Here is an 18,363-nt window from a genome sequence, read left to right as displayed (position 1 = left end):
CTACTCCCCACTCTCCTCTCTTCCAGCCACTGGCAACTACTTTTGTACTTTCTGTTTCTATGAATTTGCTCACTTTCGGTACCTTATATAAGTGGAATCATATGGTATTTTCTTTTTGTGACTTATTTATTTCACTTAGCATTATATCTTCAAGGTTCATTCATGTTATACAATAGCTTGTATTAAAACTTCCTCCTTCCGAAGCCGGTTTGGCTCAGTGGATAGAGTGTCGGTCTGCGGACTGAAAGGTCCCAGGTTCGATTCCAGTCAAGGGCATGTACATTGGTTGTGGGCACATCCCTGATGGGGGGTGTGTAGGAGGCAGCTGGTCGATGTATCTCTCTCATCGATGTTTCAAGCTTTCTATCCTTCTCCCTTCCTCTCTGTGTAAAATCAATAAAATATATTTTTTAAAAAAATAAAAAATAAGAGAACACTTTAAAAAAATAAATAAATAAAACTTCCTCCTTAAGGCCAAATAATATTCAATTGTATGTATATACTACATTTTGTTTATCCATTCATCTCTCAGTGGACACTTCACCCTTTTGGGCATTATGAATAATGCTGCTATGAACATAAGTGTATATAAATACCTAGTCAAGATTCTGCTTTCAATTCTGCTTTCACTTTTGGGTATATACCCAAAAGTGGAATTTCTAGGTTATATGATAATTCTTTTCAGTATTTGAGGAGAGTTCCCATTTCCTCATTTTTAAAATGGGAATAATAATATGTGGCAGTATCCTTAGGTTTTGAGATAATATCTATGAAGTGCTGATCACTTGCTTCATATTTGGTTGTGCTTAATCAATATTGCTATTATTAATTTTTAAAAACAATAAATTATTAAGTGACTTGAACATTTTTTATTTAAAAACAAAGTATAACTGACTTATATTTTATGAGCTCTTTATTTTTCCCACCCTTATGAGTACTTGGCTCTTAGAGTACCTCTGCATATAAGGTATTGTGCAAGAAGAGGTCTTTCTGATGTAATTGCCATGGCTTCTTCCATGGATAACATTCTCATTTTCTTACTGGAATTCCTCTTGGGGCACAGCTTGGGTGAGATATTAAGGTTTCTTGGGTCAGCTGATTTAGGCTGGACTCAGAAAGAAACTTGGTTGACTCAGTGTCTCTGGCCTCTTTCCACAGAGGAGGAAGCTTGATGCTGTGTATTACTATATGCGCAGTTTAGCTGCCAGCAACCCTATCCTGACTGCCAAGGAGAGTCTCATGAGCTTGTTTGAAGAGACCAAACGAAAGGTGAGTGGGGATGCAGGCAGAATCATTCCTTCCTAGGAGAACGTGTTTCTCTTAGTGTCTCTGTGTTCTTAAGGGAATGACTAAAACTGTGCTCAAGGGGGCTGTGCTGATGGGAATCAGTCCCTATGCAGAACCAAACCCATCTTTAGGAGAACTCTGGGGCCCTTGAATGTGCATGTTCCATAGCATCTAATTTATAGAATCAGTAACTTTTATGTGACAAAGCAGATGGTACTCTGCCCTCCTCCCCCCTTTTTAAAAACTGTACTCTTTTGGAACTATGGCAAAATTTTTACTTTTTATAGTTCTTGATTGACATACTCAGATGAGGTGAGTACTTGTCTTTATTAACTGAATCCCAGAAGAGTCTGAGCTTGTATGTTTGTATGTTGTATAGGCAGAACAGATGGAAAAAAAACAACATGAGGAATTGGAACTGAACACTGATCAGTGGCGGAAAGGAAAGAAGTCTACTTTCCGGCATGTTGGAGATGACACTACTCGCCTGGAGATCTGGATTCATCCTTCCAATCCCCGGTCCTCTCAGGGCACTGAGTCTGGGAAGGATTCTGAGCAGGAGAATGGGCTGGGCAACCTGAGCCCCAGTGATGTAAGTTCTTGGAGTGATAAAATCAGCAAGATGAGCTAACTAAGTTTGGGTATCCTTGTACACACAACTATGAGGCACTGCACGGTCACCACACTTCCTTTATCTCTATTATGCGCTTCCCTATCTCACCACTATGTGGTACTATAGAATTTAGTAAAAGGAATTATTTTAAATGAATATTTACTTAGAGTAGGATAGAATTTTTTGCTGCTTTGGGTTTGAGCCATCATTATGATGCTTTAGGATTCTGTGTGGGATTTTGGTGAAGTAAGAGAGAGAGAGTTCATTGTGCCTTGAGAATAAAATTTATAGTAGAGTGAGTGGTGGGGGAAGCTGGGACCAGATCTTGAAGGATCATGTACTAGTAAATATTTGACCTTTATCCTGAAGGTAGTAGGGAGCTAGCTGTTGAATGCTTTAAGTAGGAAAATAACATGTCAGATACATGTTTTAGAAATATAATTCTGGTTGCTTGTGAAAATTTGGTGAAGAGTAAGATTAGAAATAAGAATAGTAGGAAGATGTTATAGTAATCCAACATGTGAAAAGGAGCTGAGCCAGGAAATAGCATTGGAGATGGGGAGATGTGAGTAGATAGGTATATTAAGGACGTAGAATCCAAAAGTTAGCACTGGTCTTTACTAGCTGAATGACATGAGAAGCTGGGGGAGAAGAGTGAGTTAAAAGTAGCACCTGGCCCAGTTGGTGTGGCTCAGTGGTTGAGCGTTGACCCATGAACCAAGAGGTCACCGGTAGGGCACATTCCCCAGTTGTGGGCTCGATCCCCAGTAGGGGGTGTGCAGAAGACAGCCGATGGATGATGTTTTCTCCCATCAATGTTTCTATTTCTCTATCTTTCTCCCTTCTCCTCTCTCTAAAAATCAATTTTAAAAAACTTAAAAAAATAAAATAAAAGTAGCATCTGAGATTCTGGCTTAGAAACTGGGTGGATGATGGTTCGTTCTCTGAGATGGAATATAGTTGGTTTTAAAAGAGCCTAAGTTTAGTTTTGGACATGTTGGAATTTCTTTAGGACATCAAAGTAGAGTTTAAGAGGCTAACAGATGTCTGAATCTGAGGAGATTAGTTTAGGTCAGAGATAAAGATATTTAAAAATATCTTAAAAAAAAAAAAGTTTTTTCTATTCCAGAGAAAGGAAGGGAGAGGGAGAGAGACAGAAACATGAATGATGAGAATCATCAATCAGCTGCCTACTGCACACTACCCACTGGGGATTGAGTCTGCAACCAGGAATCGAACTGTGACCTCCTGGTTCATAAGTTCACACCCAACCACTGAGCCACGCTGGTCAGGCAAATATATCTTTCTATAGATGAGAGTTGATTCAGTTGCTTGAGGAGAAAACAATGGTAAATAGATTAAAGATCTAAGAAAGAAAGGAAATAGATGGCAGGGAGAAGTCCTTGCAGAGGATTGGAAGGAAGTAGGGTTCAGAGCACAAGTGAAAGGTTTAACCTGAAAGAGGGTGAGAGATTCCTTCCCAGCAGGTAGACATCCCCTGAGGGGTCCTGGATGCGAGAGAGCCCACCTGCCTTCCTACAGCAAATTTTGTGCACCAGGCCTCTAGTATGATTAAAATGCTGTGTGCCAAGGGCTATGATATAGGCAAGTGTGAGAAGCTGCGGGAGCACGCAATTAGAGCACCTAATCTGGGCATTAGGGAAGGCTGGGATGAGGAAGCATTTTTCAGCTGAAGGATGATGTAAGGGCATTTCCACTCAGAGGCTTGAAAGAGGTGTGACTGCCCTAGCCCATTTGGCTCAGTGGATAGAGCGTCAGGTCAGCCTGTGGACTGAAGGGTCCTGGTTTCGATTCCAATCAAGGGCACATGCCTGGGTTGCAGGCTTGATCCCCAATAGGGTTGTGCAGAAGGCAGCCAGTCAATAATTCTCTCTTATCATTGATGTTTCTGTCTCTCCCTCTTCCTTCCTCTCTGAAATCAATAAAAATGTTTAAAAAATAAAATAAATTGTATTTAAAAAACACAAAAAGAGGCATAACAGCTTAGGGAGCTGCAAGTAGTGGAGTATGGCTGGAGGCTAGGGTGTGAGAAGTGCTATTGCTAGAGACTTGAGTCATTGTTTATCCCTTCCTTTCCTGTATCCCCACAGCCAGTCAATACAGTCAAGAGCTGTTGAATGTATCTACTAACAGAATTTTTTAAAATTTAATTTTCATTTTTTATTAAGGTATTATATGTGTACATATCTTTCCATTGCCCCCACCTCATCCCCCCACACCCATACCTGCCCTCCCCCCCAGAGTTTTTCATCGTTGGTTTTGCTTATATGCATGCATACAAGTCCTTTGGTTGATCTCTTATCTCCCCCTTATCTCCCTATCCTCCCTGCTGTAATTTGACAGTCTGCTTGTTGCTTTACTGTCTCTGTATCTATCTTTTTGTTCATCAGTTTATAATGTTCTTTATTATCCATAAATGAGTGAGGTCATGTGGTGTTTTTCTTTCATTGATACTAACAGAATTTTGAATCCACTTAATTTTCTCTATTTCACTCCCACCATCCTAATCCAGGCTATCATTTTAGTAATCTACAGGCTATTGAAAGAAGTTCCTAGTGTCATTTCCACATTTATTCCTGGCCCTCCTTAGGACTTTCTTTTTAGACAGTAACCCAAATGAGCTTCCAAATGCACATTTCTGATCATGTCATTTCCCTTGTTGAAAGCCTTTAATTGTATCTGTTTGCTCTTAGAATTAGGTGCAAAATTCTTAGGATAGTCTATGGGCCCCACATAATTTAGTTTCTGCTGCTTCTAACCTTACCTTATACCTCTCTTCCCTTTTATTTTGTTCTCCAGCCATACTGCTTCCTTGAAGGGCCCAAGCTCTCTTTTGGTCCTTTGGCTGTTCCACATTCTCTCTGTCTGCCATGCTCTTCTCTTTTTATCAGTCCCATTCTTACATATCCTAAATCCTCAGCATAAATATCACTTCCATTTCCAGGGAGGCGTTTCCTGATCCCTGAGCCTGCCTGTTTCCCCTTTTTAACTAAATATTTCTAACTAAATAATTTTAAGTACAGTTTTGTTATTGTTTAAAGCCTCTCCCTTGCTAGATTCAAAGTTATATGAGAGTGGGGTTTGTATCTAATTTTCACTGCTTTATCCCCAGTGCCTGTATATGGAAAATTCTAAATATATATATATATATATATATATATATATATATATATATTTAAATATATTTTATTGATTTTTGACAGAGAGGAAAAGAGAGGGAGAGAGAGTTAGAAACATCAATCAGCTGCCTCCTGTACACAACCAAGGTAAATGCCCTTGACTGGAATCAAACCTGGGACCCTTGAGTTTGCAGGCTGACACTCTGTCCACTGAACCAAACCGGTTAGGGCTAAATAAATCTTAATTGAATATATAAATGAGGGGAAGAACTGAAGGATGAAGCTGGAGAAGGTAGGACAGGCCAGATTCTTCATAAATAATGAAAACTTTGCATTCAAGTATTGAGAATTTTAGGCAGGGGGATGATATAATCAAATGGAGTAGAGCCTGTGTTCTGGATCCAGTGCTTAATGAGACTAAAGTTTAGAACTACTCTTTTCAGTACTTCTAGAATTGGAAATATTGTTTGCTTTTTAAAAGGAATTTTTAAAATTTCAGAAGTAACCCCAATTTATTGTATCTAAATCAAACAAAAGTATAAAGTTTAAAGTGATAGTTTCTCATATTCTTGCCTTCAGAGATAGCACTATTAAATATTTGCAGGAGGTTCTTCCAGACCTTTTTGTAAGCATTGATGAATATGCATACATATCTGTAGACACATGAAATATATGTTTTTAATAAAATGGGATTATACTATATATACTAACCTATAGTTTGCAATTGGACCTAGAGTCAGTTCTGTAATGTAACACATACATTTCTAAAAATCACTGCACTATGCAAAATCACACAATAAAAACCACAGAACTTATGAGGAAAATGGGGTTAGGGAAACGACACTCAAGAACTTCTTCAGTGACATTAAAAAAAAAGATATGAATCTAATAAAGCAGTTGTACAATTTTGTACATTTATTGGTTAAGAAATAATGTAAATGCTACCTTGGAAAAGGTAGGAAGTTTGCCTATAGAAGTAGCCTTCAGAAGGATTGCAGCTTCTGAGTTACTGTGAAATGGAGGAAGGAGGGTTATCTGACATTAGATGGGCAAATGTAACACCAGATGTGGATAGGTGTGGCTCATATCATGAGTTCATGTGGTGAACTGCGGTAGCTGTTTGTGTATTCTTATGCAGTTTAGTTGAGTTGGGTGTAGTTTTCTGTGTTTAGTGTTTCTCATGAACAATATCAGACATAAGCAAATATAAAATTTGTGTTATGCTCATATTGTTCCCTAATATGTTGATCACCGTGGCATGAATTCACATTTTCAAAACAAGCAGGATAGCAGATACTGACTATATTTCTACTGTCTAAGAATATCTATTCTTAGTATTTCCTTTTTAAAAAAAAATATATTTTATTGATTTTGTACAGAGAGGAAGGGAGAGAAATAGCGAGTTAGAAATATCGACGAGAGAGTCATCGATCAGCTGCCTCTTGCACACCCCCTACTGGAGATGTGCCCGCAACCAAGGTACATGCCCTTGACCGGAATCGAACCCGGGACCCTTCAGTCCCCAAGCCGGCGCTCTATCCATTGAGCCAAACCGGTTTCGGCTTAGTATTTCCTTAATATGGCTACAAGATATTCCATTATGGAGATGTATATCATTTATTTAACTCGTGTAATTTAAATATATGCTTTTCATTGTTTGTTCATTTTAGTTGTCCTTTTTGGGTGATTAATTTTAATAGGAATTGTCCCTTTGACAACTCCTAGAGAGTTTCTAGCATAAACGGCTAAAATTCAGATCTTGGAATAAGAAACAGAAAGTTTGGTTTCAGATGGTTGTTAGTAATGATAGTAAAGCCCAAATAGTGTGTTATCGCTCTGCCAAGCATGGGCTTTGGATCTCTCTGAATTTGAATGCCTACAGGAGGAAAGCTTGTGGGTTGTTGGTTTTCAGCCTTGAGATGCGGTTTGGGTTAAACATACAACTTGGGGAGGGACTGCCAACCTCAGCTGTAAGTGGCACCCTCTTAAACTATTGAGACTCCCATTTAAACTCTTACACTACCAACTAGGCCACTCAAATCTAATGTTATTAGGGTTCCAGGTGTTCCTTATTTAGTGGATGTGCCTTCTGCTCTACATCAGTTCCCTTTGGAAATCAGAAGAGAGTACTGCTTAGCAAATGAGTTGTTGCTGATAGTAAGTTAATTAAGAATATTAAATTATAGCATCAGAAATAATTTTCACTCTGCCGAAACTGGTTTGGCTTAGTGGATAGAGCATCGGTTTGTAGACTGAAGGGTCCTGGGTTCGATTCTGGTCAAGGGCATGTACATTGGTCGCAGGCACATCCCCAGTATGGGGTGTGCAGGAGGCAGCTGGTCGATGTTTCTCTCTCATCGATATTTCTAACTCTCTATCTCTCTCACTTCCTCTCTGTAAAAAATCAATAAAATAGCTTCCCCCGCGGCTCCGGCGGCCGCCCGGGCTCTGCGGCGGGGCGCCCGGCTGCGGATGAGGATCCGGCCTTCCGGGCCTCTGGGCGCCGCGGGGCCGGCGGGGACCGGGCTCCGGGCACCGGGGCGGGCGCGGGCCCGCGGGGGCGCGGACGATGGGGGACAGGTGGCTGCGGGTGACCGTGCTCCCCGGCTGCGCCGGCTGCCGGACCCTGGCCGCGCCGGAGGCCTGGACGGTGCGCGACCTCAAGGACAGCATCGCGGCGGAGACCGGCTTCCCGGCGCCGGAGCAGCGGCTGTGGCTCGGGGACCGCGAGTTACCTGACTGGATCAAGATTGGAGAACTGACTTCCAAAAATTGTCATCTTTTTGTAAACCTTCAATCAAAAGGCTTAAAAGGGGGAGGTAGATTTGGTCAAACAACTCCACCACTTGTTGATTTTCTCAAGGACATTTTAAGAAGATATCCAGAAGGAGGACAGATTCTTAAGGAATTAATTCAGAACGCAGAAGATGCTGGTGCCACAGAAGTAAAATTTTTGTATGATGAAACTCAATATGGAACAGAAACTCTTTGGTCAAAAGATATGGCACAATATCAGGAGGAGGATCCAAGATGGCTGCTCGGGTATACACCTAGCCGCAGCAGCTCACAACAATTTCAAAGGAATACAACTAAAATGTAGAGTGGACATTGCCCAGAGCTACAGGTAGTCGACTGACTGAAAACTCTACAATAGGAAGGAGGGAGAAAACCAGAAGGAAAATCAGAGGAGCTGAAAAAAAGCCTAAGGTACGGAGACATGCTGCGTGCTCGCACGCACGCGCGCGCGGAGAGGTCGCAGCCGGAGAGGAGGAGAGGGCTGGGTGCTGCCTGGCGTTCCCAGCAGGAAGGAAATAGAACCCCCAGCCTGGGCTGAACCCCCGAACCGGCAGCGCTGAGCCCCAAGTTATGTGCCAGACCCTGGGGACCCAGGCTCCGGCAGGGGGAGACAATCCCGGGGGACGGCGAAATGCGGGGCCCCCGGAGTCGCGCGCACATGGCGCGTAGGGGACTGAATGTTGACTCTGATGCTGGATTACCCTAGCCGGAAGAAACAAAGCCTCCAGCGGCAGCTCTGAGCCTCAGTCCAGACCTCCCCGAACTCCAGGTCTGGGCCAGTCCCTGGGGACCCAGGCTCAGGCAGGGGGAGACGGGGCTGTGAGGTGGAGTCCTGGGAGCGCGGCGAAAGGCCGAGCCCCCGGAGTCGCGCACACTGTGCGCAGAGGACAGTCTGTTGACTCTGATCCTGGACTTCCCTAGTGGGAGGGAGAAAGAAAGCTCCAGACTGGAGGAACGCCACGAGGAGCAGGAGCCCCTGCCGGACACCGGCCAGCTGGGCGCCAGCAAGGAGCCGGGTGACGGGGCCCCCAGTGGGGGGGGTGCCCCTGAGCCTTCGACTGCTGAGCGCTGGCAACGGAGCCAAGGATGGGGGCTGCTTCCTGGGCGGCGCCGACCCCGGCAACAGGCTGGAGCAGCGCGGGAGCCCGCGGAGAACAAAGGGGTGCCACAGGCCAACCTGCTGAGCTCCCAGGACAAGGAGGAAGAAACCAAAGAAGTTCTCAATGTGAAGAAATCAAGTGAGAGCAAATGATAGTAAAATTACTTAAGAAAGAATACAAAGAAGATCTTGAAAAATCAAAGACTAAGTCAGAACTCAACGCACCAGCCAACATTGCAACATAAATGCGTTTTGTTGTTTTTTTTTAAAAAAAGAAAAAAAAAAAAGAAGAGAAAAAAGGGACAGAATGTTGGAACAGCGGCAACCAGGCCTAGAGTGGCCAGGCACAAGGCAGTGGCAGCTGGGCCCGGAGCAGCAGTGGCCAGGCCCCAGAACAGCAGCAGCCAGAACAAGAGCATCAACGGCCAGCACTGGAGCAGCCAGACCTGGGGCAGTGGCAGCCAGGCCTGAGGCAGAGGCGGCCAAGCCCAGGGTGGCCAGTCCAGGAACACCCAGACACGGAGTGGCTGGGCCCGGAGAAGCCCGGCCCAGAGCAGCCGGGTTGGGAGCAGCCAGGCCCAGAACAGCAGTAGACAACCACGAAGAATCCAGGCTGGGAGCGGCCAGGCCCGGAGCAGCTGGGTCTGGTGTGGCCAGGCCTGGAGCAGCGGCTGCCAGGCTAGGAGCGGCCAGGCCCGGAGCAGCAGCTGCCAGGCTGGGAGCGGCCAGGCCCGGAGCAGCCGGGTCTGGAGCGGCCAGGCCCGGAGCAGCGGCTGCCAGGCTGGGAGCGGCCAGGCCCGGAGCAGCCGGGTCTTGTGCGGCCAGGCCCGGAGCAGCGGCTGCCAGGCTGGGAGCGGCCAGGCCCGGAGCAGCCGGGTCTGGTGCGGCCAGGCCAGGAGCAGCGGCTGCCAGGCTGGGAGCGGCCAGGCCCGGAGCAGCCGGGTCTGTTGCGGCCAGGCCAGGAGCAGCGGCTGCCAGGCTGGGAGCGGCCAGGCCCGGAGCAGCCGGGTCTGGTGCGGCCAGGCCAGGAGCAATGGCTGCCAGGCTGGGAGCAGCCAGGCCCGGAGCAGCGGCTGTCAGGCTGGGAGCGGCCAGGCCCGGAGCGGCCGGGACCGGAGCAACCGGTCCCAGAGCAGCCGGGTCGGGTGCGGCCAGGCCTGTAGCAGCAACAGCCAAGTCCAGAGCAACTAGGTCGGGAGCGGCAGTGACCAGACCCGGAGCAGCTGGTTGTGGAACGAACCAGAGCAACAGAGGCCAGGCCCGGAGCAGCCAGGCCCGAAACAGCTCGCTCCTCGCCTGTACCTGCCCACGGCTGCCTCTCAGACATGGCTGGAAACTTTTGCGGGAACTTGAGGGTCTGCTGAATCAAGTGATGAAGGCTTAGATCTGGATGTGTTGAGTTAGTATAGCGCTGGGGTGTTGATCTGTAAGTGCCTTGGGTGGGGCCTGGATGAGGCTGGTTGACCTATTTGGAAATGTCTTTTGTGTGAAGTGTATCATTGGGCATGTGGAGGTATTATTGATATGAGAAAATGCTAAGTAACAGATTTACTATCTGAAAAGGGATTTACTATCGGGGAAAGGGAGGGAGGAAGAGACTGAACATAAACTGTGCACCTATGGATGAGGACAATGGGGGATGGGGAGGGGGCGGAGGGTGGGGTGGGAACCTGGTGGAGGGGGGAAGAAATGAGGAACCTTTGTAATAATATGAACAATAAAGATTGATTAAAAAAAAAAATCAATAAAATATATTAAAAAAGAAAGAAAGAAATAATTTTCACTCTGAAAAGTTTCTGTTAGAACTGCTGAAGATTTTCTCAGACGTGATTGCTCTATTCAATTTTGAATAGTATGTAACATGTGTGTCTACAGTGGAAGAATGAGCAAATGAAAATGGGAGCTTTTGATAGATGTTTCTCTCAAACTTCTTGTGTTCTGGCATGATTTGGTTTACCATTTCTAGCATTTTCCCCAACTGTAACTTTTGTAGCTACAACATGCTTGGTGCTATGTATAGAAATGTCTTTAGGCAAGTGAAATGTCATTGTATATTTGACCAAGTTCTTGCCAAACCTTCTCTTTCACCCCTCTGGATGTGTGTTTTGGGGTTCATACTGCACCATACATCAGTAGCTCCTACTGCCTGTTATTTGGCCTCTCCTTATTTAACTTTCTCAGCTTATTTCACCCACTAAATTATATTGTTTGCCTTGGTCTTTAACTTTTATTCCTTGTCCTTCTGTCACATTTCATTATTTATTTTATATCCTTGCATAGTATCTGTTTTCAGAACTTGTTCAGATCTGAAATTTAATGCAGTCAGCCCTGAGTTTTTGAGTAGAGCCTGTGTTCTGGGTCCAGTGCTTAAGGGGACTAAAGTTTAGAGTACCTGTCCTATTGTGCCAGCTCTGTGCTAGGATTAAAAAAAATGAATATGACATCAGTATTTTCTTCAAGAGCTAAGAGTCCAGTGCATGGGTCAGCAAACCTTTTCTTTAAAAAGGTCAGATAGTAAATATTTTAGGCTTTGCAGGTCATATGGTCTCTGTTACAGATACTCAACCCTGCAATTGTGGAGCTAAAGTAGCCATAGACAATACATAAATGAATAATTTGTTCACTGGGCCTCTAGTGGCTACATAAATGGAATGTTTCAGTATACAGTTAATTATTGTCGTTTGCAGCACTTAATATGTTCTATTAAATTAACACAGATACTGAATTAGTGAATACTGAACTATTGCTCCTAAGGAAAGTATAGGTTAGACTCCTGTGAGCCTCTGGTTATAAGATTTCATCAATTTGCAACCTTGTTTTATGTATGTGCTTGTTTAAAGACACCTTATTTAATACTAGGGGCCTAGTGCACAAATTCGTGCACCTTGAAAGGAACTATGGGCCATGAGGCTGCGGTGGGCACAGAGGGTGGTCTTGACCTGCCTGGCCCCTCCTGCTGTGGCCCGGTCCCCTGTCTGCCAGCACTCCTGCCGTTGCTGCTCCCAGGTGCTGACAGTGCTGGCCCTGCTTGCACCTGCTGATGGCACGGAGCGATTGGGGCTGGTGCCAGCAGCAGGTGTGAGCAGGGCTGGTGCTTTCAGGGTGCAGTAGCGAAGCTGCCCCATCATCCCTCAGGAGCAGGGGGAGGTGGAAAAGCCCTCAGGGGCAATTGTGGCCGGCAGCTGCTGCTTGCACCTCCTGACGGTGCTGAGCAATTGGAACCAGCACTGGGTGTGAGAGGCAGCTACTGGCCCCAGTTGCCCTCAGGAACAGCGGAGGTGGAAAAGCCCGAGGGGCAATTGGGCTGGCAGCCACTGCTTGCACCTGCTGATGGTGCTGAGCAGTCGGAGCCAGTGTCAGGTGCTGGCAGCAGGTGTGAGCATAGGCTCTGTCGCTGGCAGTGGGTATGAGTGGGGCTGGCACTGGCAGTAGGTGTGAGCGCCAGGTGGGACCGCATGCGTGGGAGCAAAGAATTTTTAGTAACCACCAGAGACTTGCCCCGATGACATTGACCGGCATCCTGCCTTGATTTGGCACCCCCCACTGCTCTACGCATCCTGCCGCGGCCGATGCCCATCATATTCTCTGCTCTGCCACCTGCTGCTGATACCCACCATGTTCCACAGGCACCCTCTGGTGGCTGGTGGTTAGCGACTGGTTGTTCGTTGTTCTACTGTTTGGTCTATTTGTATATTAGGGTTTTATATATATAGATTGATTTCAGAGAGGAAGGAAGAGAAAAATAGATAGAAACATCAATGTTGAGAGATAATCATTGATTGGCTGCCTCCTGCATTTTTTACTGTCTCTGACCAAAGTGAACAATGAAAATGAATGTGTATATAATTCACAAACTGATAGCCCACTTTCTAAATTCAGACCTGTTTTTTGACTGGAAGAGTTTTATTTAATAATGAAAAAATTTAAACACATATGAGAAAATAATATAATGAGCCTTCATATACCTGCCACTCATTCAACAGTTATCAAGATTTTTCCACATTTGTTTCAACTTTTCCTTCTCTCCACCTCCACTGATGTATTTTAAAATGATATCGCATCATTTCACTGCATATTAAATATACACAGACACCTTTTAAACATTAATGGACTTGTTCTTACACATTGCCATTGCCATGCCCGTTCTTGCCATCATTCAGTATCTGATCTATATGTTCATTTCCCAGACTAACAAATGTCTTCTAATAATTGGCTTTGTTCAAATCAAGATTTACATTCTGTGTTTGATTGTTTTGTCTCCTAAATCTCTTTAAATTTTTTTAAAAAATATGTTTTTATTGATTTTAGAGGGAGAGGAGGGGGGGGGAGAGAGAGAGAGAGAGAGAGAGAGAGAGAGAGAGAGGGGCACTTATGTGAAAGAGGAACATTGATCTGCTGCCTCCTGCACACTGCTCACTGGGGATCGAACCTGAAACCCAGATATGTGTCAGAGCAGGAATCCAACCATTGACCCCTCATGCATCGAACAACATTTAACCAACTGAGCCATACCCTCAGGGCCAAAGTCTCTTTTAATCAAGAATAATCCTGCCATCTCTTTAAAAATTTTTTTCATGATATAAGATTGTTAAAAAAGCAGGTTTATTGCCCTGTAGAATTCTTATATTCTGGATTTGTCGGTCTCTTTGTGGTGTCTCTCTCCCCCATATTCCTGTAAGTGAGGGTTAGCTCTAGAAACTTGGTTAGACCAGGTTCAGCCTTTTGGCAAGAGTGCCTCGTAGGTGGTGCTGTGGGCTTTATTTTGCACTGCATTACTAGGCTTCTGACTATCTTTTGGTGATACTAAGACTAAGCATATGGTTCAGGTGGCACAATAGTGGATTTTTGTTTGTTTTCTGTTAAAATTTTAGTCAGTTGGTAGCTAATCACAAAATAATCAAGATCTGGCAATGGTTTGCCAGAGTGAATAGCAGCTACCCCCTTTTAAAGGGCCTTATGTTCTGTAGTTTATCACTAGTCCCCAAAACTCTCTTGTACTCACATATTGCTCACTAACATCACCTATATAGGCATTTGATCTTGTGATCCATGCTTTAAGAGTGCCATCAAAATGGCTTATTGCAGTTTAGGTTTTTTGGTTTGTTTGTTTTCTAAAAAGTATTTTTATTGATTTCAGAAAGGAAGGGAGAGGGAGAGAAAAACATCAATGATGATAATCATTGATTGGCTGCCTCCTGCACGCCTTACTGGGGAAATGAGCCTGCAACTCAGGCATGTGCCCTTGACCGAAATCAAACCTGGGATCCTTCAGTCTGCAGGCTGATGCTCTATCCATTAAGCTAGGTTGCAATGCAGTTCAGATTTTTAAGAGCTATTTAAGTTCTCAGAGATTCTGTTTCAGGTTGGCAGTTCCCGCAAACAGGCCTGACTCTGGGCATAGGAAAATGTCTTAACTATTGGGCCATAGGTGTTTTGATAGGTTTCCTGTGACATTTTCATTGGTTTTTACCCAGAAACTAGTTGTCAGTGTGTCGTCTTTATGTTCTGCTACCAGGCTGACTCCCTCTTTGTCTACTGTTCAGTAGTGAGTCTAAGAATCTGAAGGTATCACTCCTGTTTCCTAATAAAATTTGTACCTCTGGGATTTGAAGCCTTCACACAGAGCGTGGGGACATATTTCCTCCCCCACCCCTCAACATCCTGTTGCATCCAAGCTTAAGCTTATACTGCTTAAGCCATTGAATTGAAGAACTTTAGACTGTTCTGGTAAAGTCTGAATGCCACACACCAAACCAATCGGTCAGAAATAAACTTATCTTGTCTCATAGTTTTTTAGCCCCAGGCTTTAAAAAAATACTTTGTTTTTTTTTACAGAGAGGAAGGGAGAGGGATAGAGAGTTAAAAACATTGATGAGAGAGAAACATCCATCAGCTGCCTCCTGCGCACCTCCTATTGGGGATGTGCCCGCAACCAAGGTTCATGCCCTTGACCGGAATCAAACCTGGAACTTTCCTTTCCGCAGGCTGATGCTCTATCCACTGAGCCAAACTGGTTACAGCAGCCCCAGGCTTTTTAATAGTTACCTGAAATCTTTGGCAGAGTGAGAACCTTGTTTCCCTGGATTTGGGATTCATAGCTTCTGCCTGAAATTTTGCATGCTGCCCCGGCCTAAATCTCTTTTTCCATGGTGATTTTATTCTTCAAGGCTCTGTTATAAATTGGGAATGATTTTCTTTCTGACTCTGAATACATGGCTCTATGAGACTAGATAGCATATTTCTCTCTCTCTCTCTCTCTCTCTCTCTCTCTCTCTCTTTCTCTCTCTCTCTCTTTCTCTGCACTTAATCAAGAGTCCAGCAAAGTAAACATTGACCAACAAAGGAGTGCAGTTTTACTATGGGAAGTCCATGTCAGGTGGCTTATAGCATAGAGTTCTCATGTGCTCAACTTGTACTTGCTTAAAAACTATTTTAAAAAGTGTGTTATGCATGTGGCATTTTCTTCAGACCCATCATTTGTCTTGCTTTCAATGCCCCTTGCATAGTTTGTGTACCTGAGCTGCTGCTGCTGCCACCACCACCACACTGAGCTGAAAAGAAAGCTGTGATATGTGGGTTGTGCTTGTCTAATGCATCCACCTTCCTCTCACTCTCCCCTGCTCCCTGTCCTGTGAGAACAACTATAGGTCAAAGCATGGTTTTACAAAACCTGCTTCCTTAGGCAAGACGACTTGCCTTTTAGTGGAGTAAATTTTAATTCCTAGGGTTGTGAACCTTTAGGTTGACAATTCCAGAACTAAAGCTCCAAAAAGCTTTTGGCCTGATTTTTCTCTGGGTAATGTAAGCATTGATTTCATCTACAGTGATGGAGAAGAATTGAGTCTTTATGCTGGTAGGTAAATGTTTTATCTGTGGTGATTTCATTGCCTCATAATTATAATAGCAGAGAAAGTTAGCTTAATTTTTCAACCTCATGAATATAAAGATTCCACCATGATTTTTAGGGTTGCTGTGGGGATTATATTAACTTTATATTACGTATATAGCCCTTTACTTTTTTTAAAAAAATAATATATTTTATTGATTTTTTACAGAGAGAATGGAAGAGGGATAGAGAGTTAGAAACATCGATGAGAAACATCGATCAGCTGCCTCCTGCACACCCTCCACTGGGGCTGTGCCCGCAACCAAGGTACATGTCCTTGACTGGAATCGAACCTGGGACCCTTCAGTCCGCAGGCCGACTCTCTATCCACTGAGCCAAACCAGTTTTGGCTATAGCCCTTTACTTTTATAAAATAGTCTGCAGTATGTATTTTGTGTCATACCCTTTTACCCTAGAATAGGGGTGTCGAACTCAATCAGAGAAGGGGCCAAAATCTAAAATCCAGCCTAAATCGCGGGCTGAATGGTTTACTGAACAGTCATAAACTGACAATGTCATAAACTGACAGCGGAGTGCAGTGATGACAGCGCGGTGCGGGTCACATTGCAAGGCCTGGCAGGCTGGATTTGGCCCGTGGGCCTTGTGTTTGACACATGTGCCCTAGAAGCTATTGGGAGTATTCTATGAATTGAGATTTGGCAATATGGGATGACAGGAGTTCATAAAAGCCTCTCTCTATAGGAAGAGGCTACAGATTGGCTCTGTTTTTCTTAGGCTATAAGAAACAGTTTAGTGCCTGATTGGCATGGCTCAGTGGTTGAGCATTGACCTATGAATCAGGAGGTCTTGGTTCGATTCCCAGTCAGGGCACATCCCTGGGTTGTGGGCTCGACCCACAGTGAAGGGCGGCATGCAGGAGGGAGCCAATCAATGATTCTTTCTCATCATTGGTGTTTCTATCTCTCCCTCTTCCTTCCTCTCTTAAACCAATAAAAATAGATTTTAAAAAATAAAAGGAACAGCTTGGTGAGGTTACTCTTAAATTCAGGACCAGGACTGGGTTTTTCAGCTATTGATAATGTGAAGTGTGTTGTGAGGAGCAGTTCCTAACAGGCAAGGACTGGGGCTACTTGCCTGCATCACTGCTGGACTCTTGGGCTGGTGTCTTTGTGGTTGACAGTGAGTGGAACTTCTCAAAGTACATTGGCCCTACCTACAAACCTTTAACACCCTGCATGACCTCGGTCATCAAACCACTTCAGGGCTTTATTTTTATCCTAGCCGTTTTGTTTCAAGATGTGAGGTTGGTTTCTTTCCTCTGACAGAGCGAAGTTCTCTGAGGGAAGAAACAGTGCCAGGGTGCAGCTGAGGCTGGTTAAACACCAAAACCACACTCTGTCTTTCTGGGCTTGAGACGTGACATAAGCCATGCTGCAAACACCAGCTTCCACACTGAAGAAACCTCATCAAATACTCATTTATTTTTTTGTGTTTGTTTTGTTTGTATTTTTAGACAAGTAAAATGTAGAGAAAGAAAAGGTATATCATCTGCACATTCTGCTTTAGCCAGAAATTCCAAGAATGGATATTTTTTAAAAGTCCAGTATTCCCCAGCGTAAGGTTTTTCACCTTCCCCAAGGGTGTTGGTGAGAACTCTCACAACTCACCAGGTCTCAGGAAACCAGATTACCAACATATCCTGTTCGCGTGCATGTGTGTATTCTGTGTTACCCACAGGCCACTTTCCACCCCACGTGACCTTTAGTTACCATCCGGAAAGTCAGGACCCAGATACCAGTCAGAGTTTCCAGGCTTTGGTTTGGTTTAGACATTTTAAAAAATGTTAACAGTAGAATTTTAAAGAGACTTTTTGAGTGGCACGCAAGATGAATAGGAAGTAGTATATATCTTTCAGGATGAGGGTAAAACTGCTTGTGTTCTTTCCAGTAACATGTTTGAAAATGAAAATTCAGAAGGGAAGTTGTGTCTGACATGCATAGGCAAGGCAAAGAGGAGATGAGAAAACCATTTAATTGACTAAAAGTCAAATGTATGTCCCAATTCTTATCTTTTAAGACTAAATTCTGAAGCTTTTATTGTGTTCTTTACAATTCTAGTATATACATTATTAAAGTTGTATATAACACACTCCATCATATTTTAGTAAACATCTCAATATAAACAGGCTGTACTGAGTCAGGTAATGCTCTAGAATAGCTGTAGATAAAGTCTGCCTGTGACCTGCAACCTAAGATTGGTTTATTACATTCTTTCATAAGGGGATGTTTAAAAGGGACATAAAACAGATGTATGTGGCCCACAAGGTCCGCACTATTTACTGTCTGACCCTTTACAGAAGAAGTTTAGCCACTACTACTCTAGAAGCTGGGAATGGTGAAGAGAATTAATGTGGAGATCCTTCATTTAGGACAGTAATTGTTAATGAGGGAATAACTGCCTTTTGGGGGGACAGTTCATTTTGTGGACCTGTCACTTCAGGATGTTTAGCATTCCTGGCCCCACCCACTAGGTGCCAGTAGTGACACACACACATTTCCAAGTACTTCCTGGGAGGGGCAGT

General features: G+C 44.2%; 1 protein-coding gene across 2 annotated transcripts in view; it reads left to right on the top strand.

Annotated features, from left to right (window-relative positions):
* SMG6 (SMG6 nonsense mediated mRNA decay factor) overlaps positions 1–18,363 on the top strand; it is a 224,512-nt gene that overhangs the window by 17,449 nt on the left and 188,700 nt on the right. For both annotated transcript variants that reach the window (XM_084862837.1, XM_084862836.1), the window contains exons 7-8: positions 1,159–1,269; positions 1,667–1,879. In XM_084862837.1, coding sequence (XP_084718963.1) covers positions 1,159–1,269; positions 1,667–1,879 — 324 coding nt within the window. The remainder of the gene's footprint in view (positions 1–1,158; positions 1,270–1,666; positions 1,880–18,363) is intronic.

Source organism: Pipistrellus hanaki, assembly GCF_964339955.1.
Source record: "Pipistrellus hanaki genome assembly, chromosome: 16".
Taxonomy (NCBI): Eukaryota; Metazoa; Chordata; class Mammalia; order Chiroptera; family Vespertilionidae; genus Pipistrellus; species Pipistrellus hanaki.
This window is presented reverse-complemented; position numbering and strand designations above follow the sequence as displayed.